Source organism: Diceros bicornis, chromosome 4, assembly GCF_020826845.1.
Source record: "Diceros bicornis minor isolate mBicDic1 chromosome 4, mDicBic1.mat.cur, whole genome shotgun sequence".
Lineage (NCBI taxonomy): Eukaryota > Metazoa > Chordata > Mammalia > Perissodactyla > Rhinocerotidae > Diceros > Diceros bicornis.
The window spans coordinates 73,777,558-73,802,657 of record NC_080743.1 but is presented as its reverse complement, the minus strand read 5'-3'; the positions used below and the strand labels follow the sequence as shown (position 1 = coordinate 73,802,657).

Below are 25,100 nucleotides of genomic sequence, written 5' to 3'. Positions count from 1 at the left end.
GCCTATGGATTCAGTATGATTTTTCTTAAAATTAAAAGATATAAGAGGGCTTATTAAACAATTTAGAAGTTGATTGCAATAGAAGGAAACTGCAAAATAGAAGATAGCCATAAAGGTGTCAACAGATCACTTTTAAAAGGAATAAAAGAGCAAAGTTGATGACACAGAAAACATACATATTAAAAAACAGAAGCCATGGACCTTCCTCTCCACTAATATTAATTCAAGTGATGCTATAAGTCATATGAGCAACCTTTAAGAGCTTCCTTTATGTCAGGCACTGTGCTAAGCACTTTGAATACATTCCATTTACACTTTACTGTCACCCAGTGAGGAAGGCATTAAATTATTTCACATATAAGGAAACATAGTGAAAGTTTACATAACTTGCCCAACTTTACATACCTGTTTATATCTGTGGACTATGGCAAATAATTTTAGAATCACTAAGTATAACAACTAAAATGGCTGTAAATATGTCCTTCCTTTCATTACTAAAAAAAATAAATGAGTGTAAGTCACCAGACATTTAAAGGATTTTGAAAAAAATCATCAGGAATTTAAAGGACGTTGAAAAATATAAGCAAGAAGTTACGCAACCTAACACACTGGAAATTGGAGGTTTAGTACTGGGAAAAGTCGACACTGGAAAACAAAATAATGCAGTTTGAATCAGACACTTGGAAGGTATCGCTGGCATTTGCACCAGGAATTGAAAAGATTTTGGAAAAATATAAGCAGGTGTTACTAAACTCGAATGATTCAAAATCAGAGGTTTGGTACTGAGAACAATCAGCACTGGAAAACAAAATAATGTAGACTGGATCACCCACTTGGGAATTAGTGCTTTCTTTTCATTTATCTGAATTATGCCTTTTGTTCTTGACTTATTTAGGTAAAAATTTCCACGCTTCAACTTTCCCAAAAATGGTTGCTATCCATTTTTACACATAAAAAAGTGAAACACTATAAAGTTATATGCCTGTGTGCTGTATATAATGTGCTAAGACTCTATGAAAACACGCAAAATCACAACAGAAGAATTCCTTGTGGATTTTTTTTGTGTGTGAGGAAGATCAGCCCTGAGCTAACATCCATGCCAATCCTTCTCTGTTTTTGCTGAGGAAGATCGGCCCTAAGCTAACATCTATTGCCAATCGTCTTCCTTTTTTTCCCTTTCTTCTCCCCAAAGCCCCAGTAGATAGTTGTATAGTTGTATGTCAGAGTTGCACATCCTTCTAGTTGCTGTATGTCGGACGCGGCCTCAGCATGGCCAGACAAGCGGTGCGCGCCCGGATCCGAACCAGGGCCGCCAGTAGCGGAGCGCACGCACTTAACCGCTAAGCCACGGGGCCAGCCCCCTCCTTGTGGATTTTATGTCATACATGTGTTGTGGAAATGAATACAAGGCAGAGTAAAATAGTAAAATTATCTTTTCACTTATTCTGTACCACTGATATTTAACATCAAAGAAATAAAATCTGAGAAAGAAAGAAGAACAAGAAGGAAGAAGACACTTTGTACCTTTAATGCACGTTGGCATCGCAGGCTCCCAAGTACCGTCAGCACCACAGACCACTGTGTCGCTGCCACTGAGGTAAAAACCCTGGAGACACTCAAATACGACCGTCTCTTTGTAGTAAAATTTTCTTGCAAATCCTGATACCAGTCTTCCATTTTCGAGTGCTGGATGTTCACATTTGACCACTGAAAAGTGGAGAAATTACAGAATTAATGGAAAGCTGCTTTAACAGAGCACCAGAAAAACTAGCACAAAGTAGCAATTTCCAGTGGGAACAAAGAGACAAGGAATGAAAGGCAAGACGTTAATTTAAAAGAACCAAAACGTTATGTAGGCATTTTAATTCCAGGTAAACAGATTTAGAGAAATTAGATAACTTTTCCCACCTAGAATAGACTGCCATTTTAGTTTATTGGCTTTCCTACACTTTTTTCCATTACTGACAAGTTTGGGGAAAACTTGGACTACCAGATACAAATTCCAGGTAAGTTCAAAATCAGCTTTAGAATCTCTTTAGCTCTAGGGATTTTTTCTAAGGTCATGCAAACACCGATTACAGTACCCTGCTTTTTGAGAAAGGTAGGAAAGACTTTTTTGAGCAGGTAATACTTGAGCTCAAATTTAAAAGTAGAAAAGAAGCTAGACATGCAAAGATATGCAAAAAGAAAGTTCATAGGTAGCAACAACATACACGAACTGGGATGTTCACGAAATAGAAAGGCCAGTGGAGTTAGGGCAGTGCTTCCCGAACATTTTGGCCTGCAACCCAGAGACCAAGAAACACACTTTACGTTGTAAACCAGTATACAAGCACACAGGCCTGCAACAAAGTTAGTACTTAGCCTCCATACCAGTGCACTCTGGTATTTCCCATTCCACTCTACTTCTGAAGAAGTAAACGCTGGTCATGACCCTCTAGATTGATTTCAGGACCCATTAATGGGCTTGGCAGAATTTGGAAAAAAAACAAAAACAAAAAAACACTAGCCTAGGCACTGAGTACAGGAAAACATCTTTTGAGATCAAATCTGAGCAATAGCTCAGGGCCAGATGATATCCAGCCTTTTCAGCCAGAAGAGTGCTCTTCATCCTTTCCCGAGGATCTGAGTTTCCATCAGGTATCATTTCCCTTCAGCCTGAAGAACTCCTTTTAGCAATTCTTGTAGTGCAGGTTGGGTAGTGACAAATTCTCTTAGTTCCTGTATATCTGAAAATGTTTTTCTTTATTTCATCTTCATTTTTGAGGATTTCTCCTTGACGGAGAATTCTAGCTTAAGTGTTTTGTTTCTCTTTCTGCACATTAGCAGATATTATTGTCTTCTGGAGTCCACACTTCCTCCACAGTTTCTTAAGGGAAGTCAGCTGTCATTCATACATGGGGGTGGGCAAAATAATATGTTTTTCTCCCTGTCATTGGCTGCTTTTTCTTTTGTCTTTTGTTTCACTAGTTTTACCATGATGTGTTTAGTTTAGTGGGAGTTTCTTGGTAAATTTTAAAAGTTTACTTATCCTGCTGGGTCACTGAATTTCCTGGACCTATAGGGTGGTTGTTTTAGATCTAATTAGGTAATTTTTGGCCTACATTTATTCAAATAATTGTTTCTACTGTTCCTCCTCCTCTCTTTCTGAAACTCCAATTACACGTATGTTTGACTCCTTGCTACTCTCCCACGGGTCTGAAAGCCTGTCTCTTTCTTTAATACTTCTTTCCAAAGCATGTTGGATTTCTATTGTCCTGACTTCTGGTTCACTGAGCTTTTCTCTGTTGTGCTAAACTGCTGTTAATTGCACTAATGATTTGCTTTAAGTTAGATTTACTAGCCGTAACTCACATACAGTAAAACCCACCCTTTTAACTGTACAGCTTATGAGTTTTGACAAATGCAAATAATCATGTAATTACCGCCATAATAAAGATAGAAAAGTTCCGTAAGCCCCCAACTTTTTTTTTTTTTTTTTTTTTTTTTTTTTTTTTGTGAGGAGATCAGCCCTGAGCTAACATCCGCCAATCCTCCTCTTTTTTTTTGCTGAGGAAGACGGCCCTGGGCTAACATCTGTGCCCATCTTCCTCCACTTTATATGGGACGCCGCCACAGCATGGCTTACCAAGCAGTGCGTCGGTGCGCGCCCGGGATCCGAACCAGCGAACCCCAGGCCGCCGCAGCGGAGCGCGCGCACTTAACCGCTTGCGCCACCGGGCCGGCCCCCCCAACATTTCTTCATCCCACTTTATAATCAACACTCCACACCCCCATGAACCGCCAGCCTCAACGAGGCAAACACTGATCAGTTTTCTATCTCTATTCTGTTGCTGTTCCAGAATGTCAGAATGGGATCACAGCCTCTGAGTATGGATTATTTCACTTAATGTAACGCATGTGGATTCATTCCTGTTCCTAAATGGATTAGAAGCTCATTCTGTTTTATTGCGAAGTCGTATCTCATTGCATGGATATATTGTGGTTGTTTATTCATTCTCCAATTGAAAAACATGTGGGCTGTTTCCAGTGTGGGGCGATTATGACTAAGGCTTTCATGAATATTCTCACACAGGTTTCTATGTGAACATGTGTTCCATTTTACTTGGATTGCTGAGTTGTGTGTTAAGTGTACGTTTAACTTGACAAGAAATTACCAAACTGTGTTCCAAAATGCTCATACCACTTTGCATTCTTACCAGCAATGTATTTGAGTTCCCACTGCTCCATATCTTGCCAGTAGATGGTATTTTTACTTTTTCGTTTTTATTTTTACTTTCAGCCATTCTAATAGGAGCATAGCGGTATCTCATTGTGGTTTTAAGTTACATTTCTATGATGACTAATGATATTGAGCAATTTTATATGTACTTTTTTTGCCATCCATACATCTTCTTTGGTGAACTAGGTCTATTCAAATTTTTCCCTATTTAAAAAAAACTGAGATGCTTTCTTATTACTGCGTTTAGAGAGTTCTTTATATATTGTAGACAGAAGTCCATTATCAGACATGTGCTTTGCAAACATTTTCTCCCAGTCTGTGGCTCAGTGTTTTCATTCTTGTGACTGTGTCTTTTGAGAGCAGACGTTTTGACCTTTTTAAGTCCAATTTATTAATTCTTTTTTTTTTTAAAGGATCATGCTTTTAGGGTTGTACTGAAGAAATCTTTGGCTAGGTAACAAAAGTTTTCTACTGAAAGTCTTATAGTTTTAGGTTTTACATTTAACTGTATGATCTACTTTGAGTAAATGTACACACTGCTAACATGGGTTGACTTTTTTTTTGCATATGGAGGTCCAATTGTGCCTGTATTTTACCATTTTTCCACTGAATTGTTTGCATACCTGTGACAAAGTCAACTGGACACTTTTGAAAGGGTCTATTTCTGGGTTCTCTGTTCTGTTCCATTGCCCTATATGGTTATCTTTTCACCAGTAGCACACTGTCTGCATTATATGCTTTATAGTTATGTTTTATAATAAGTCTTGACACCAAGTAGAATGAGTCCTCTAATGTTTTTCAAAACTGTTTTGACTATTGCACTTCTGTTGGCTTTTCATATAAATTTTAGAATTAGTTGGTGAATTTCTACAAAAAGTTCTGCTGGGATTTTTATTGGGATTGTGCAGAATTTCTAGATCAATTTAGGAGAAATGACACCTTTATTATATTGAGTCTTCCAATCCATGACCACTGAATTTCTGTTTATTAAGGTCTTCTTTAACTTCTCTTATAAGTGTTTAGTTGTTTTTACCATTCAAATCTTGCACATGTGTTGTTAGATTTATATGCAAGTATTTTGTGTATTTTGGAGCTGTTGTAAATACTCCTTAAAAGAATTTCAATTTCGAATGGTTTTTTGCTAGTGTATAGACATACAGTTGATTTCTATAGGTTGATCTTGTGTTGCAACCTTGCTAAAACTTCAGTCTTTCGAATTTCCTACACAGACAATCATGTCATAAGTGAATAAAGTCTATTTTATTTCTTCCTTTCCGAAATGTTTATCTATTTCTACGTTTCACCTTATTGTACTATCTAAGACTTCTAAAACAATGCTGAACAGAGTGGTGAAAATACACATCCTTGTCTTGTTCCTACTCTAGTGGGAAATAAACTAGTCTTTTACCATTAAATATAATGTTAGCTGTGGGATTTTTGTAGGCACCTTCTATCACGTTCAGATAGCCTGCTTTTATTACTAGTTTGCTGAGTTTTATCAGGAAAAGATGATGAATTCTGTCAAATGGTTTTTTTCTGCATCTATTAAGATGATCATCTGATTTTTTTTCTCTTTCTAGTCTCTTCATATGGCAAATTACACTAGTTAATTTCTGAATATGAATCATCCTTGCATTCATTGGTTAAATCCTATTTGATTATGATGTATGCTTATATTTATATATGACAGTATTTTATTCGTTAATACATTGATAAGAAGTTTTGGTTCTATCTTCATTACGGATGTTGTTTGTTATTTTCTTGCAATGATTTTGTCTGGTTTTGGTATTATGGCAATGCCCTTCTCATGACATAAGTTAAGAAGTATTCCCTCCTCTTCTATTTTCTTGAAGAGTTTCTGTAGAGCTGCTATTATTTTTTCCCTAAATGTTTGGTAGAATATCCCAATGAGCACGTGGGGCCTGCAGTTCTGTTTGTGATGAGGTTTAAGTTATCAAATTTATAGGCATAAAATTGTTTGTTTTGTTCCTTTATTATCCTTTAAATGTCTTCAGGATATTTAGTGATTTCCTCTTTTTCATTCTTCATATTGGTAATTTATATCTTCTTTTTTTCATGTCATACTGACTATGGGGCTATCCTTTCTTCTGTTCTTCTGCAAGAAAAAGATTTGGTTTCACTGATTCTCTATTTTTTTCTTTTCGATATCATTGATTTCTTTCTATCTTATTTATTTCATTCTATTTTCTAGTTTGGGGTATAATTTGCTCTTCTCTTTATTTTCTTAAGGTAGAAGTTTACACTAGTAATTTGAGACGTTTCTCTTTTTCTAATATAAGTATTTCATGCTATAAATATCCTCTATGCAATGCTTTTGCTGTATCTCACAAATTTTGATATGTTGTCTTTTCATTTTTATTCATTTCAAAACACTTTCTAATATCCTTTGTGACTACTTCTTTGACTCAATTGTTAGTAGTGTTTTGTATAATTTTTATATATTTGGGGATTTTACAGATAATCTTTATTGGATTTTAACATTCATTCCATTGTGATCAGACAACGTACTGTGAATGATTTCAACTTTTTGAAATTTGTTAAAAATTATCTTATTGCCTAGAACATGGTATTAGAGAATGTTCCAAGCGCACTTGAAAAGAGTAAATATTTCATTGTTATTCAGTGGTTCCTTTCTTTCAAGAGTCAAATCCCCTCCATTGTCTCCCTGCTTTTCGTCATTCTCTAGTGCCTGAAATAGTCTTTTTTAAATATTTTTTATCACATTTTTCAATCTTATCAGTAAGACAGCTAGTACTTCACCATTTCCTATAGCCAGAACTCTCAGACTTCTTGTAATACATGATAAAACTTCCTTAAATATTTAAGCCAATGCGTGTTGAGTTTTTGGATATTTTCAAGAAAAAAATCCTAACTCAGGCATGTACACAGTAGTTCAGAATGTAAAATTGAAATGCCAAGAACACGGGAGGTGAGGGGTGGGGAACTCTGCAACGAGAACTGTTTTGACTCAATTTGACCTATATTAAATTAAATTAGAAGTCAATTTAACAGGAGGAGGAAGCACATATGACTGTTTTAATTACCTGTAGGTAGAACTATTTCTAAAGTATATCTACAGTATTTACAAATGAAGATAGAAATAAATGGAAATATTTTTACCTTTACACTTAGGAGGGTCACTACTCCATTTGTCATGCCCAGAACAAACGAGCCTGCTCTCTCCAACAAGTGAATATTCATCTGTTCCATTTGAAGGATCACAACTGTAAGTTACTACATCCTTGTATCTAAATTCCTCCTGGTCGCTTCTGGTGTATTTTCCATTTTGTATTTTTGGAGGTGGTCTACAATAGATCTCTTAAAAAGGGAAAAAAAGAAGGCATGAAAGGCAAAAGGAAAGGTAAAAGATTAAGACAGCATTAGCAAAGTCTTTCAAGAGATTCATTAACATATGATTTGTAAAATCTAGTCATGAATCCAATATCCATTTAGAAGAAGGATTCTATGAGACATCATATCATCCCAAATTCAAACCATTAACATAGAAATCAACTTTCAAAATAAACCTATTTTCTTAAATACCTATATCAAACATCTATATGAAATATCTCCATTTATCTACAAGGTCATGCTGTCTTTTGTTCTCATGATAAGAGATGCTGACAATGAGAAAATATGCTTGTGATTAAAAATAAAACTCAGTGCTACTTGAGAAATGCTTTGTAATTTATAAATATATCCATTTGCTAAATTGGTGGTTTACAATACCAAGATATTATTGTCTTTTTTCACTTTCATCCTTATGAATGTATGGTGAAATTTTCCAGAGGCTACAAACTGTGTGATAATGCAACAGACTGAACCCAGATGTCATCCTTTAAGAAAGAGATTGAAGAGATTTGCGATAATGTAAAACAATGCCACTATTCTCACTACTAGTTTTGGAAAATTGATGTTTCATAAAAATATGTTGCATATGGTAACACGTATTGAGCTTACTGTTCTTAAAAATGAATTAACAAACAATTATTTAAAATACATCCTAGTTTTAATTCCAATATAATGAATGTCAAGATATAAATGACATAAAGGAAACCTCGTTGGGGTCTTTGTTAATTTCAAAGGGGAAAAGGGTTCTGAGGCCAAAAAGTGTGACAACTGCTGCTCGAAATTCTAAAGAGAGAATACACTTACCTTGACATAATGGGGGATTGTCACTCCAACTTGCAATTTCTCCAAGTTCACAATATAGAATTTTTGGTCCAACTAAGTTAAAACTAAAAGAAAAAAGAAAAACTTACCGTGTTCTTTACTAGTTAACAAGATGCAAATAATAATGAACAAAAGTTTTATATGGTTGTTTTCCTGCATGACAATAGTTTGAGAAAAAGTTTGTAAAACAATGAAACTGCTAATAAAACCTGCAATTCAATTAAAGAGTTTCTGCATTTGAACACACATTGGCCAAGAGGAAAAATGTCTAAATAAATCTGTCATAGCTGTCCATCTGCACTCTTTGCTATCTCTGGCAATCACATCACACATTCATTTCTGTGTCCTTGCTCACGCCATCTGCTCAGTAAGGACAACAGGTGAGTAGAGAGAACAGGCCCAAAACCTTCCCCCCGCCGGATTCAAGTCCCAGCTCCATGACTGACTTGTTATTTGAGCTTGGCCAAGTCCCTTAATGTTTCTCTTGCTCAGGTTCCTCATCTATGAAGAGGGGCTATAGTACGTACATCACGGGGTGTTCTGAGGACTAGATGAGGTAGCATCTGGCACACAGTGAGTGCCAGGTAAGTTTTAGCTCTTACTAATGTCCTTTAGATCAGAATATCTAAGAATAGCTCAGGAATACTACTGGATGAAATCTCATGATGGTTTAAATTCACAGTACTCTTATCTCCTTCTGGACTCGCATTGTAATGATCATGAGTAATTCTATGTATTTGGTACTTCTCATTTTTGTTTTGCTTTGACATCTTTCTGGTTATATTGTATTTCTCAAGAAGGCTATAACTTCTTGAGAAAAGTCTCTGTCTTAACCTTTTGGTATTCCTCAAAGTGCCTAGTAGGCTCTCTCTCTATAAGTATTACCTGGATGTTCAATATTTTTACTTGATCACATTGAAAAATAGTAACTAAAACGGACTGTACAGACTTCCAGCCGACTCTTCCCCCAAGTCTCACTCATTGATTCTATATTAGAATATATTAGGAGTGGATTCTGGGATGATGGCAAAGTAGGAAGCACCAGGAATCTGTTTCCCACCTAGACAACAACTGCACTGGTAGAATCTGCCTGATGTAACTATTTACGAAGTCTGGAGTCTGTTGATAGCTTGCAATTTCCCGGGGAAGACTTAGACAGGTAATTAGCCTTAATATCCTTCAATATCAACTCCTAGCACAGTGGCAGCTACCCAACCCGACCCCTAACAGGCAACTGTGCATGTGTCCCTGGAGCAGCTAAGAAGCAGCCTGTAGGAGCCAGCCTGGGCAAAAAGGACTCTGTCCTCCAATTATCGGGGATCTGTGCTCTTATCACTGAGTGCTGCTTCTGATCATAGAGAAACTGACAAAGGGGTGGGAAGCCATTGCTGTCACACCTACGCGCACTTTTGCAAGCCCCTTCCATGCTGGCTGAAGTGACCTTCAAGGGATTTAAAGATCCAGCGCCTTTTGCTGCCCCCTTCATTTTTCACTTTTTCCCCCTTCAACAGCCAGACATTACAAACTAGAACATTGAAAAGCAAATGCATATGAGGGGAAAATCAGACAGTGACTATACAGGTCCAGGGAAAGGCTCAGAAAAGACCTGAGAAGACCTTCAGTTTATACGTCAGGCTGATCCTCAACACAGAGACACTCTACAACAATAAAAAAATAAAACCAAAAAACAATAAAACATCAAGCCTTAAGAAAGGGGGTAGTTTCTCTAGAGTACTGCATTATTAGATTCAAATGTCCAGTTCAATGAAAAATCAAAAGGTATACAAAGGAACAGTAAGTATGGCCCACTGAAAGGAAAAATAAATCAACAGAAATGGCCCCTGAAGAAGACCTCACGGTAGATTTACTAAACAAAGACTTTAAAATAACTGTCTTACACAGGTGCTCGTGGCAGCAATTCAGTGGTTTCCACTACTGCCACTATCTTTTTCTACAGTGAGGGGCTGAGCGGCAGACACAGAGATGCAGATCTTTATGAAGACCCTGATGGGCAAGACCATCTCTCTTGAGGTTGACTCCAGTTACACTACTGAGAATGTCAAAACCAAAATCCAAGACAATAAGGGCATCCTACCCACCAACAGTGTCTGATTTTCGCAGGCAAATAGCTGGAGGATAGTCGCACTCTCACAGGGTACAGTATTCAGAAAGAGTCCACCACGTACTTGGTGCCAGCTCACCCAGAAATACTACTGCTACAGGATGATCTGCAAGTATTACGCTCGCCTATACCCCTGTGCTGTCAACTGTCGCAAGAAGTATGCCAAAAAAGAACAATGAAATTCATAACATTTACCTTATTTCTTCTAAGAAGCATCTTACTTACCCCTCATTACAAACATAGTGAATCTGTGAACCAAACTCCAAAGTTCCATTTACATATTCTACTTGGCCATTTATGGGTTCTCCTGGCTCTGGACATGATTTTCCTAAAAGATAATTTTCAAATTCATTCTTTTTTTTTTTTTTTTTTTGTGAGGAAGATCACCCCTCAGCTAACATCCATGCTGATCCTCCTCTTTTTGCTGAGGAAGACTGACCCTGAGCAAACATCCGTGCCGATCTTCCTCCACTTCATATGGGATGCCGCCAAAGCATGGCCTGACAGGCGGTGCTTCGGTGCGCACCCAGGATCTGAACCCGGGCTGCCAGCAGTGGAGTGCACGCATTTAACCGCTATACCATGGGGCCAGCCCCTCAAATTCATTCTTTTATACAAATTTTAAAACAGATTTGAATCCAAATCAAAACTCTTCTTTTGAATTCATGGGACTATTATTTATTTTCTTTAACTATTATAAGGCCAAACTTAGGATTCAGACTTACCTAGGTAACCAACTGCCAAGAAAAAGATTCTCTGGAGATTTTTCAAAGCCTGAAAATATACATTGCTATCTAAAACCTACATTCACATGAAAAAACCTTCATTGCACTAGTGGAATATGCACCCTAAAATATGTGACTATCTCTAGAGCGATAAAAAAAAAAAAGTTTTGTTTGCTTACTCGTACAAGCCTCCTGGAGAGGTGTCCATGTGTTATCAGACTGACAGGCAGCAGAGGTAGGAGGAGGAGGTCTCTTGAGCTTGTATCCTAGACGGCACTCATATTCTATTGTGTCCCCAGGACTATAAGAGGATTGAGTGACACCCCTCAGCCTCATAGAATTGAATCTTGGTGGATCACCACAGGCATCTAGGAAGAAGAGGATAAGAACACAAAAATAAAGAATTTTACCTCATTCACCAGCCTGGCAGCAGGCAGGTAGTACAGAATAAATGGAAAGGTTCTTGGCAAGACGTTCAATGACTGGCCCAGGCTTTTACCTAAAGGGTGATACTTACGGATGATGTGTGTTGCTTTATTTTAAATAACATTCTATTAGCTTTTGGTTTGTTGGGGAATAAGGTGAATTTCCATTCAACAGTAAACTGAAGAGACAATATCAAGGGTTTTGGTTTTAAAATATATTTATAGGTTTGCATCCTTCCCCACTTTTTCTAAATTCCTTCCAAAACTCACCGCTCCTCTAAGAAGTCTTCTATAGTATGTAACATTCTGCTGGGATTACGCTTCCATAGTTGGAAACACAAACTCATGATCACTTGTCACTTCAGGCTCAGTCTCCTCTCAGGAGGCAAGTTCCTAGAGGTCAGGGACCACATGCCTTCTTTTTCTACTACACCCCGCACCCAGCGGGTGCTCACGAAATGCTACGGTAAGAGGCGATGATGAAATGAGCACCGTGGATTTCACGGATCAACATGAATATGGACTCAGGTACTTGAAAATAGAAGACATCATTTCATATCTTTCGTATTAGTGAATGGAGCATTTTGTAAGTGAATAGATGCCATTTAAATATCAAAATGAACTACTTTGAAAAGTCTTACATGAAAAACGTTTTGCTTTCTTGGACATTATTTTATATAATTTAATCTTCCTTTGCTGCTCTATGGAGCGTGCATTCCCTCAGAAGCTCCCTGAGGTAGCGGTTTGAGCTGTTTATCCAATTATCCCTACAGTAAAGCTACTATACTGCTATGCTTTTAGATAAATTTTTTACCTGTGTACATTTGTTTTTGGAGGGAGGGATTTTTTCTCCTTAGAATAATGTCATTTCTACTTCAGCAATTCCTCACATTGAAACTAGACTAATATTGATATGACCAACCCTCTTCCAAGTCACATGCCTGTCAATGGCTCCCCATTGCCCTCAAGATAATGTCTAAGCCTCCTTAACACGGCTAACAGACTCTTAAAACCTGTCACTATCAGGACGCTGCTCACTCTTGCACACTATTCTCAAGCCATATTCCATTCCATGACGAGCCCGTCAAGTTACTTAAATGACATTAGCACTCTCGGCCTCCATGCACCATTTTACTCCAGCTTTGACCAGAGACCCTGCCATTCCTCCCACCCGCTCATCCTTCAGTTTCATCCTAGACGCCACTTCTTCCTTTAACCTCCTGACATCTCTCAGTCAAAACACTGGGTTAGGTGTCCTCATGCTGCCCCAATTTACTTCTTTCACAGCACTTTGCATATTGTAATTCTTTGTTGTTGACACTCCTTGTGAGACTGTCACCTTCTTGAGGACCATGTCTCACTCATCACTGCATTTCTAGGACCTCAGGCCAGAGCTGACTGAGCACGGGTCTCAGTTCTATACACTCTAAGGTCCAAATTCAAATTCTTTACTGTTCAGCCAACCTGTTTCAGCGCTATCTGCAAACCATGATTTTTTTTCTTTACTGTTTTTATGCCTGTCTTCAATTTTATTTCATTGGTTTAGTTATAGAGAAATCCTTTTATCCCAGTTTTAAATTTTTTTATGTCAAAATATTTATGTTTTATTATTTTATCAAGAACCCATTTTTCATTACTGCTATTATATGAAATGGTATTTTAACATTATCAAAGGTAAACTTCAAATACTGAGGGTTATATTTTTGCCTAAAGTATGGTAATGCAAGATTCCAGTAGTTGGTTCTTACAACAATAGTGATGATAGCAATTACTTTAGAAATAGCAAATTTAAGCACTACTTGTGCCAACCATATTTTATGTGCTTTTAAACTAACTTAATCTTCATAATCATCCTATGAGTTGGGTCCTATTTCCCCCTCCTTAAGATGCGCAAACTGAGGCACAGTAAGGTGAAGTAACTTGCCCAAGAAACATTCCCGTAGGAGCAGACCCAGGAGCCAAGCCAGGCAGCCTGGTTCCTACCAACACTGCTTCCCGGCCCGGCCTCCCATCTGGACCCTCGCGTGCTTATACCAACACACTCTGTCTGCAAGTTAGTCCTCAAGAAACGGTCTTCTACTGAGCCTGGGAAATTACAGCAACCCTAGTCTAGATCTGCATTGTGCTAAGTCAAACAGAAGGGCTCCAGGAGCCCTAAAAGGTCAGGTAATAACATCGTGTCTGAATTTTATGATGGTGATTGTTCATTCCTGACTATCCTGCTGCTTTTCACAATCACTCTGTGATCTAGTCCTCTCCTTTCTCTCGCCTCCTTGGCCCTACTGCTGCCTCTCTGGGTAGCCTGGCAGTCCACGAATCCCCGAGCCTTGTCACATCTCTGAGTCTTTGCTCACACTCCTCCCTCTGCTCAGAACACCCTTCCTCCCTGCTCAGCAGCAACTCCTGCTCAAGTCTCATCTTCCAGACAAGAAGATAATTATCTTAAAGCTTGACGCACTGGAGAGAGATTTGGCTACATAATTTCTTTTGTTGCCCATCTCCCAGGATTCTGGTAACTTAGCAAATGACCAGATAAGGACTGCTCTCTGCACTGTAATATGCAGAGGAAGGAAACTAAGTAACTACTGTGTAAGCACTTATTGATCTTGGCTTCTTTCCTGGAAAGAAAGAAAAGACCTGAAGTAGACGGAAGAGATCTCCCCATAACAGGAGATTGTGGGTTTTGTCCAAAAAAGCAGACTCCTTCTGGAGGAATGAGACTGCTCCCAAAATTTGACAAATGTTCCCTTCTGCGACCTCATAACATTTGGCCACTACCTCTGAGATGACCAGCCTCCCAGGTACAATAGTGTCTGCTTACACAATCTTCTCTTCATGAGCTGCTTCAAAATTGAAATGTTTAGGGGCCACACTTGTGGCGTAGTGGTTAAGTTCACGTGCTCTGCTTCAGCGGCCGGCGTCTGGGTGTTCGGATCCCAGGAGTGGACCTACACACCACTCATCAAGCCATGCTGTGGTGGCAACCAACATACAAAATAGAGGAAGATTGGCACAGATGTTAACTCAGGGCCCATCTTCTTCACCAAAAAAAAAAAAAAGGGAAATTTTTTAATTTTTCTGCATTCTTTCCTGCCCAACATAGCGACTTCTCATTTTTACTCCTCTAAGTCTCACACCTCTCCTGATTTTACCTTTCAACCTTAACCTAAACTTTGTTTTTCCTCCTCTTCTTTTCTAGTTTTGTTACCTTCCATGATGCATCCTATTCATTTCAGTTATGTATTTTACTCTATTTTAAATAACTTGCAAAGTCTCCTTCAACTTCTAGCTTTAAGCCTATTCTAAAAATTATTCTTCGGGGCTGGCCTGGTGGTGCAAGCGGTTAAGTGCATGCACTCCGCTGCGGTGGCCCGGGGTTCGCCCATGTGGAACCCCGGGTGCGCACCGACACACCACTCGGCAAGCCATGCTGTGGCAGCGTCCCATATAACGTGGAGGAGGATGGGCACGGATGTGAGCCCCAGGCCAGTCTTCCTCAGCAAAAAAGAGGAGGACTGGCTTTGGATGTTAGCTCAGGGCTGGTCTTCCTCACAAAAAATAAAAATATAAATAAAAATTATTCTTCTTTAACAACTCCTTTTATGTTCTTTTTACTACCACTGTTCCACCACCCACCCCCCTCCTACATAGGAATGAACTTGGTCATGATCTGTAACAAGCAAGTCTGCAATACTGTGAGACCTGGAGAGTCTACTAACAGGGAAGACAGAGCCTCTCTGACCTCAGCTGTCCCAGCCTTAGCTTTTTAGACACCACAGAAAGGCCATCCTAAGCATGGCACTTTAAAAGACCTTCCTCTTAGAGGCATTTTTTCCTGAGCTCTAAGCTCCTGCTGAATAGTATACTTAATTTTCTGGTATTTAATAGTAATAAAAGAATGTTGACATGGAGGCAAAAAAAATGGACGTTTGCAACCACAAGTGTGACAAGACAGACAACATCTCTGCATTCTAGCGGGGAGAAAACAAAAAAGATAGTTTTGGAAAGGTGACTACAAGTTAGGGGGGATCTAAGCTGGAGAGTGTGTGGGGGTCCATCTGAGACAGGGTGGTCAGAGAAGGTCCCTCTGAGGGGGTAGCATCTCAAATGAATTTGAAGAATAAGCAGGAGCCACTTATGCAAGAGGCAGGAGGACCATGTTCCAAGGCTGAGGGAATACAAGTGCAGAAGCCCCAAAGTGGCAGAGTCGGCCTGTGTGATGAGCAGAAAAGTCTTCCCTGCCTCCAGCCACTTGTTAAATGCTCTCAGAGACTGGTTCTCCTTTCCTCCAGAGCACCTCTCTTGGGTTATACCATACTCATTAGTATTATGTATTGGTTACTGTCTGCCACTCCCAATAAATTTTAGCAACTATTTCTTGATTACCTACTGGGATACAACAGTGAGCAAAACACAGTCCCTGCTTATATTCGTGTGTGTGCGCACAAACAGAGAAATAAAGATCATGAAAACAGGAATGGTTTGTCATTGTTAACCAGTGTATCCTCAGGACCAGCACAGGACCTGGAGCAGCGAAGGCAGATCTTTGTGGAATGAATCCTGCTAAGGAAACAATTCAGCATCCAAACTATCTAATAGGACCCTGAAAATAAGTTGGGCATAGAAACACATGTGCATATGAAGACAGAAGAAATACACCAAAGTATTAAAAATGGTTGCCCTTTGACTAAGTTTTATACAATAAGCATTTCTTTTTTGCCATATATATTTTTAAAGTACTTATTTCCATTAAATGAAACACGAAACAAAGTAGATGGGCCTTCAGCTATAGTTTTTGAGCTGTAGGGGAAAACCAGATTAACATTTATCGTTCATCTCTTAGGATAATCATTTCTCACTAGGTTTCTCTACCAATGATTTTTAGGTTACTTTGGATATCCCCTCAAATATGATCCAACCTAATGACAAGAAGGGAACAATGCTAAAAAGCCATTCAGTAATAAAATTGGCTGTCTGTACTGGATGGGAACAGGAATATAACTACACGGCCAAAAAAAAAAAAAAGAAAAAAAGCAACAGCTTGCAAACGGATACCAACACGATCTTGCGCAACAAGAGCCTGTGATAGTCAGGTACAAAAGCATGGCGCCCTTCCTAAACCCTCTAAACCCCAGGCCCCCAGAGCCTGCTCTCACCCCAGCGCTACAGGCACACCACGCACTTCCCAGGCCCCTTACAAAGCGAGCAGCGAGCCTCCTTGCCCCACACTCGGCACCGCGGGGCTGGCCACTTCCATAAAGCCCACACCCGAGAACACGCGCCGGGGCTTCCGCAGCCCAGCCCAGCGGGGCACAAACACCCCTCTCAACAAGGCACCACCCTGCCCAGGGAACAAGGACAAACCCTCCCCACGGGCACAGCCCGAGTCCTAGCAACAGCCCCGCGCACCCGGGCACTCCAGAGCAAGCCCTCGCCGCAAGCAGCGGTCCGCGCGCCCACCCCGACTTGGCTCAGCGCGGGCACCGCCCTGCAAGCTTTGGCCAGGGACGCGGCTTGGCCCCGGTAAACGCCGGCCGCACCCACCACCCCGCCCCGCTCAGTGCCGACCACCAAGCACGCCTCCGCCCCCCGCACTACGCGGTCCTCACCCCCCCGGAGCCCCGCACAGCACCACCCGGGGGGAAGCCTGGCCACGGAGCGCCAACTCCGCACGGCCCGGCTCGACCCAGCCCCGCGCCTCCCACCCGACCCACCGAGCGAGGCTCCCCCGCCCTCGGCTCCGGTCCGCCCGCTCCCCGACCCGCTCCGTTCGCCGCCAGAGCGCACACCCTCTCCAGGCTCCTACCGGAGAACACGGGCAGCAGGAGCACTAGGGCCCCCAAAAGGACCCCAACGAGGCCCAGAGAAGAGAAGTGGCTCTCGGGGCGGCAGGGAGGCGCCGTGCGCGGCGCGCAAGACGCCGTCATTTTCGGGGAGATCGGCGGGATTCCTGAGAGCCGGCCCAGCGAACCTTCTGGAGTCTGGTTATGAGACACAATAATCTCCAGGCTTGCAAAGTGTCAAGTGTCGGAACGGCCGGTGGGCGTGGCCTGTGTCGGGCGGGGCCAATCAGCGGGCTGCAAGGCGGGGCATCGACGCGCGGTGACGCGTTAAGCCTGGATCTATAAAGACATGGATCCATTCAAGACTCCAGGACCGCTTATTTAGAAAGTGTCAACGCATGTTTATTACCTTAATAAATTCCTAAATGTCATGCTTTCTTAGTTAATTTGGTGTATTTTGAATCCAAACGAAAGGAAGCTAGTTACTTTTAGTATAAAAAATATTCTATTTAAATATTAGTATGTTTTTATACAGAGCATAGTACAAAGTGCTTTGGAAATAGGGCTTAAGAAATATCCACAGCTTAATTTTTTCCCAGATATTTCTCTTGACTCCTCTCCTAAAATCATTTCATGCCTTTCACATAAACAGAAGTTACTTTTTTCCTAGAGAAAGTGAAAACTGATGTAGCATAAATTTTAGTCCAAAAGGTCTAAAAAGAGTGGGTTCGGCCCTATCAAAAAAAAAGAAGCTAAGACAGAAAGACATATAAACAGAAATCCTAAGCAACAGCTTCTTCCTTGAAGTAATGGAAACTGTTTACATTTCCTAAGTGCAGTCTTTTCCCCTGACTAGACCGTGTGTGCTTTCAGTACAAGGAAAGAGGGTGAAGGAGTGACAACAATCCAAACTGGGAGGAGGGAGCTTTACCAGATCCTGGGAGAGCTTCAGCATCTTCAAGTGCACATATTTGCATCTCTGTGAAGTCACTTCAAAGATTTTATGAGTCTCAGATATTCTGTTGAAATGCATTGGCTCCTTTGCAACTAACCTTTTAATTCGAGGTGTTCTCCAGCTTTATAGCACACTGTCAAGGAAGGACACTGAAATAACAGGATATTTTGATTTAGATGGCAACCTGGTTGACAACTGAACTACTCAGAATTTATATGCTGATAATCATGATGCTAGCATTACACATAGATTACAAGCTCAAAAAAAGTATTTATTGCTCTCTGTTGTGGTTGCTTTGTTGCGCACAAGAAAGTATGGCATAAACTAAGACATTGAGTAGGTAAGAGAGAGACTAATGTAACTTGACGTTTCCTCATTGCTCTTTTGCCAAAGGAAAAGTGTTCTCAGAGTTGAGCAACTAAACCAAAAGAGCCTTGTTCCAGAAAACATACAAGTCCCTCATAACAGACAAAATATTTCCTTGAGTCTCTTTTCTGAACCATGATTATGACAGGGGCCCGTAAACAGGAGCTGGTGGTTTGGAGGAGGGTCAGCTTCAGATAGCATGTCCTCCTCCCATAATCACAGTCAAGATGCAAAGAAGGGTTGTACACTCCAAGACATGGCAGTGCTTCCTTGGCCACGCTGAAGCCTCTCTTCTTCCTTAAGGAGAAGGCTTCAGCATGGCCTCTCTCCTTAAGGAAGACAGGTAGAGAGGCTCCCTTTCTACCTCACAGGACTTCCCCACATCGTCTGTTACCTGCCTCATCTTTGAACCGTCCCATGACCTTCAGCACACGGCTGTGTCTTCGGAGTCTGCTTCTTTACCTGCATCGCCCTCTCTGCCCCTGCATCTGCCCTGGGCACACAGGTCTTAAGCTTGGTACAGACTCTAGCTCATTCCTCATCTACCATATGTTGCCACAAATGCTTAACCTTGCTCCTGTGGAGCAGTGTGGTCAAAATTCCAATCTTAAAAGAGAAATTTGAGACTAATTCATTAAGAACTTCCTCCTTTTATTAAAAGGTGGTCAACAGAAAATGTATACAATTTGAGATGTACCCTGATGTTTTCAAAAAGGTTAGGATAAATGAAATTTTGATAAATCAATTCTCAAATGTTGACTGTACACCTCTCATTTGATTAGGTCTGTACTCAAAAATTTTGGCAAATTTGAAAAGGGGAAGCCATCCCTGACGGTCTAGTGGTTAAAGTTTGGTACTTTCAACGCTGCGGTGGCCCAGCTTTGGTTCCTGGTCGCAGAACCATACCACTCATATGTCGGTAGCCATGCTGTGGTGGCAGCTCACACAGAAGAACTAGAAGGACTTACAACTAGAATATACAACTATGGACTGGGGCTTTGTGGAGGAAAGAAAGAAGAAAGGGGGAAGATTGGCAACAGATGTTAGCTCAGGGTGAATCTTTCCCAGCAAAAAAAAAAGGTCTCCTTCTCTCCGATGCTTAAAAGAATTTAAAAAAGGGGTCCTTACTCTTAAGTTAATTTTGCATGGGAAAGAAAACACATAATCACAATGTTTGGTACATTATAAGTGACTAATCAATCTTTAAAGAATGAATGAATGAGCAAGTGAATGAATGCAATAAAGTTAATAGGCAAAAAACAACACATGAAATGTTGACTCTTATGGGATGTGTTTAGATATAGCTTCTAATGACAGGGGAAATGGTTGTCATTTGATGACATAAAAACAGGATTTAATATTATACAGACAATGTAATCTGAAGGTACAACCCTGCAAATGTAAAGTGATATGCAAAGAAGCTTAAGAATACTAAGCACTGGGTGGAGGCTATGACAAGTAATTTTAATATTCTTTATATTTTTCTGAAATTTCTGTATTCTCAATAATGAGCACATATTACTCTTAAAAGAAATGGTTTATTTAAAAAATGGTACAGACAGGAAGTGCTGTGAGTTCCACAGAGACGTCCCTTTGGACTGGAGTTCTTCGGGAGAGCTCCTGGGAGAGTGAATCTGAGCTGGGTTAAGCAACTTGCATGGGAAGAACGGGGGCAAAGTGTTTTCAGCACGTAACCTGGCAGGAATAAGGTGAAATCCAGTCATATGGAATATTTTTAGGTGAACTTTTGTAAAGACAACCATTGCCCTCACAGCCTGCTGTTGTTGTGTCTAGTTATATGTGGTGGCAGCACGGCCGGCTGTGAATCAGTTTTGCACAGCTTTTCCATCATAGACCCCACTAGTAAAGGGAAGCGAATGCATCACCCCAAGAGCCCTGGAGGCAGAACTTAAAGCATTCCTGAAAGCACAGTATTCTGTCTGATTTTATCTTGACATCTCCTGCATCATTGGACTTCTGCTCCCTTATCTATGTTTGTGTTAATATAGAAATAATGCTATTTTCCCTTCAAACTATTGGAATAATGTTAGAAAAAATGTTCTCCTAGGAAGCCATGCCATTTTCACTCAAGACTTCTGTATCCCCTTGGTAAACTAGCCACACATCCCCAGACATATGCAAACGCCCCTTTGAGAAGGGTCAGGCTAGATGATCATTAAACCTTCAACAAGTAAATTACCAATTCTGAATTTTTAAAAAGCAGTGGACATTTCATTTGCTTTCATAAACAATCATGAAAAACAAGCTATTAGACAGAAGCAAAGTGAGCAAAAGCCAGACAATAAATATAGGGCTTTGTAAATTCATTTCATTTTAGGAGAAAATAGGACATAATCTGTATTTGTGTTGCTTGGAAAAACTTGAATTGCCTATATCTTGGTTAACTCTCCAATGCCTCTCCTATCCCCTTAACCTTTTTCTGTGGCCACTTCCACTGTACTCTGTTGAATTTTGGATTTCTGACATGTGTAGATATGAAATGCCACGTTTCTGTTAATGCACATTGATGTGGGAAAGTGGTAGCATAGAAAGAAAGGAAATTTACCAAAAATTGTGGTTTTTTTTTTTTTTATTCTGCTTTCTACAGGAGAGGACTAATCTCTTTTGAGGGGTTTTGGTGTTGTTGATTCTGACAATGCCCTGAGGATCTTCTGGATGGGAAGTTTAGGACTCCTGGGCATGGCCAGAGTCAGGAAGGCCCAGGTGAACTGCTCTGTAAGATAAAGAAAAATGAAGTTCTGAATCTACAAGAAAACCCAGAGTGGAAGTGAGGTACCCTGAGAGTGCATTAAAGGTTTGAACAAAAGGGACAAGTGTCTAACTTGAGAGACGCCTGGAGAAAGGCTGGAACGCCAAGGCCTAAAGAGGGACCAGCAGTGAAAAGATCCTCACAGTGTGGTAGGGTTCGGGGTCAGCAAACTTTTCCTCTTAAGGGCTAGAGAGTAAGTATTTTGGTTTTGTGCACCACACAGTTTGGCATCTATTCAACTCTGCTGTTGTAGTGTGAAAGCAGCCATAGACTGTAGGTAAATGAATGGGTGTTGCTGACCCAATAAAACTTTATTTTCAAGAACAGCTACTTTTCAGTTCAGGGATTTCTAATATTCAATTCGATGTCGTGTGCCACTTGGGTTGAAGTATAATTTCCCTTTTCACCCCAAACCTTTAGCAAACAGCTAAACGTTTACTACACAACAGCTTGTGGTAAGGCTGCTGTGGATAGGTGGAATGAGGGGGTAAGGAATGGGAACCAGTCCAAGTGGAGGAGGACAGAAAGGAGAAGCAGTCATAGGAGGCTGGGTGAGGTCGAGAATTCTGTGAAAGTGGGAAAGCAGAGGAGGAGGTAAAGTCAAAGTCTCCCCAGGGTCCCTAAGAGATGCTACACATCTAAGGGGAGCTGGAGGACGTGGAGGCACAGCCACGTGGCAAATGCTTGGGTTCCACCAGAAAAGGAAAAGCTTGCTACTTCTCAAAGGTTCACAGCATAAATGCACAAAAATATAGGGAGGCTTTGAAAAGATGGTGCCTGTGCACCGCACTGACAGAGTCATCACCCCAAATCACTGGAAACAACATAATGCAAGAAAAAACAAGGCGTTTACAGCTCCTGAAGTACTTTCTAACTTCTTTGGTATCAATGATCCAACTAGTGCAATATCATAGTCAAATCCTGTTTCCATTTTCGATATTCCAGCTGTTGAAAACATTTTGAATTTAACATGTGTATTAGGTACCTGCGATTTTCCTGATTTGTTTGCAAAGTTTGAGGATGAACAAAGTTGCCTTCTTGGGGATGTAAATGTATAATCACTTCTTGAGATTTTTTCATCTGTATTATTGCTAATTGGTAGAGGAAAAAAATCGGAAAATAATTATGTAAGTTTCAATCACTTCCTTAGATTTTTTTTTTTTTGCTGAGGAAGACCAGCTCTGAGCTAACGTCTATTGCCAATCCTCCTCCTTTATTTCCGTTTTTCTGCGCAATGCCCCAGTAGATAGTTGTATGTCATAGTTGCACATCCTTCTAGTGGCTGTATGTGGGACTCCGCCTAAACACGGCTGGACAATTGGTGCATCAGTGCGCGCCTGGAATCCGAACCCAGGCCTCCAGCAGCGGAGTGCGCGCACTTAACCGCTAAGCCTCGGGGCCGGCTCCCCTTAGATATTTCATCTGTATTATCGCTAATTGGTAGAGGAAAAAAATAGGAAAATATCTTAATTATATGTTTCAGTTTTGAAAGAAATTAGTAGCTTTCATTTTGAAATTTAGGGCATAATTTGCCTCAAGTTTCTGAAATCTTTGCAAGATATTTAAAAGGAAAGACATAACAATATTCCCACCTTTGAAGACTAAGTAAAAACTTGGATTAGAAAATAATACTAAATACTAAGTAATACTATCCTGTACATTGTGTCAGAAGACTCTAAATTGCTTATAGACAAGTGCCTGTGCCTTAAAATGACACAATTCACTATTTCCAAAGTAAATTGATTAGTAAATATTGTTTCCACAAGACTGTGACATTTAAGCTTCACAATATAAGTAGCTTTGCACTGCAATCTTACACAAGGCTTCTTTTTCCACTTGCAGTGAAGAAATAAGTTCTGTTTTCTGTACAGTTAAAACCTACAGTTAGGAGATCAGCACTAGTTGTCATGAGGTACATGAGAACCGACAGTAAAAGGAAGTATTTAATTACTTTTAAATGTCAGTAATAACAATCATGTGTAAGTAACAATAGCTGACATTTTCTGACATTCATCATAAGCATGGCGCTGTGTTAAGTGAGGTAGGAACTATTATCCCTATTTTACAGGCAAATGAAAATGAATTTTAGAGAGGATCAGTATCTTGCTCAGGGTCTCAGAACCTGTGAACACAGGTCTAACTGATTGCAAAACCCATGGTCTCACCTGGTCTGCGACTCTGCCTCTGTGGGTGTTATTTAATAAGCACTTCATTTTACATAAATGAAATGACAAATAATACAATACCAGTACCTTTAGATTTCAGGTATGCGTTGGTTTTAGGGATTTAAGAATGGAAACACAAAGAGCTAACTCACTAACCCCTTACCAGTACCTCCTCATTACTCAGTCCCTCTTTACCCTCCAGGGACATTAGAAGGACAGCACCACTTGAGGCAGAGGAAGACTGTGAGTCAGGAGCCAGTGTTCACAGCATGAGGAAGTGCAAACTTGAGATCCACGTATCAGGCAGAGTAGCGGGTTGTGCAGCCAGGTGGCATGGGCTTCCAGGGGGCAGTGACTAAGTGGTTCCAGGAGGAATGGCCTGAAAGTGGCCGTGGATGATGAGTGGTACATGGGGAGCGAGAATACCACCCTAGTGAGTGGATGCTGAAGGAATGGCTATCCAGTTGATTAATGGTGGTTAGTGTGGACACAGGGTAATGCAGGGAGGCTTTACAGAGAGTGGATGTAATAGTGTTGTCACTCCAAGCATCATACCAGTGACATCTTTAAAGTTTTATCTATGAACAAGAAGGCTGTTTTGTATAGAAATGGGAATGGATGAGAGGCAGGAACAAGAGGCAAAGATAAATGGGCTCTGAATGGAGGAGGCCAATGGTATTATTCCTCAGTGACCAGTGCAGATTTATCTTTTTTAACGTTTGTCATGAATTATTGATGTAGTAAATACACAGTGAAATATCCAATGTGCAGATAACAGCATTTTTGTCACTAGTGAAATGTTAAGCCAGTGAGGTTAAATTATGGAAAGAATTGGCAAGTCTGTGTGAATGGACCTGCAAGATTTCACTAAATCTTAATATGGACAGAGGCCCTTACAGAAATATTGTAATTTTCTTTTAGCCTAATTGCTCACAATAGAGTAAAGAAGGAGAGATTGCATACTGTTCTCTAGAAGGATACTACCTCCATATACCAGAGTAGCCAAAACAAACTCGATAAAATAGAGGGAGAGGGCCAGTCCTGGTGGCCTAGTGGTTAAGTTCGGTGCGCTCATCTTCGGCAGCCTGGTTTTGGTTCCCAGGCGTGGAGCTACACTACTCATCTATCAGTCCCATGCTGTGAGGGCGGCTCACAGACAAAACAGAGGAGGACTGTATACATGTGTTACCTCAGGGCAAATCTTTCTCAGCAAAAAGAGGAAGATTGGCGATGGATGTTAGCTCATGGTGAATCTTCCTCAGGGGGAAAACAATAGAGGAAGAAAAAAAGGAATACTGAAAGAAAAAAGGAAATATTCTAGCTTTCTACTGTATGCACTTCAGGATACTGAATTTCGATGATACAGAGTAAGA

General features: G+C 40.4%; 1 protein-coding gene across 1 annotated transcript; it reads right to left on the bottom strand.

Annotated features, from left to right (window-relative positions):
• Nucleotides 1-623: 623 nt before the first annotated feature.
• Nucleotides 624-17,654, bottom strand: LOC131401794 (membrane cofactor protein-like). The gene is made up of 7 exons (XM_058536938.1): nt 17,495-17,654; nt 11,443-11,631; nt 10,764-10,866; nt 8,399-8,481; nt 7,364-7,561; nt 1,518-1,707; nt 624-645 (listed from the first exon to the last, which is right to left on the bottom strand). Exons 1-7 carry the CDS (start codon nt 17,613-17,615, stop codon nt 624-626), a joined length of 906 nt encoding a protein of 301 aa, XP_058392921.1. The 5' UTR covers nt 17,616-17,654.
• Nucleotides 17,655-25,100: the final 7,446 nt, after the last annotated feature.

What these genes read in the sequence shown, in the direction of transcription:
- LOC131401794 (XM_058536938.1), bottom strand. Translation starts at nt 17,615, where the DNA reads ATGACGGCGTCTTGCGCGCCGCGCACGGCGCCTCCCTGCCGCCCCGAG. An exon ending in CCTGCTGCCCGTGTTCTCCG is followed by an intron (nt 11,632 to 17,494) that starts GTAGGAGCCTGG and finishes TCTTCTTCCTAG; the next exon opens with ATGCCTGTGGTGATCCACCA. An exon ending in CAATCCCCCATTATGTCAAG is followed by an intron (nt 7,562 to 8,398) that starts GTAAGTGTATTC and finishes TCCCTTTTTAAG; the next exon opens with AGATCTATTGTAGACCACCT.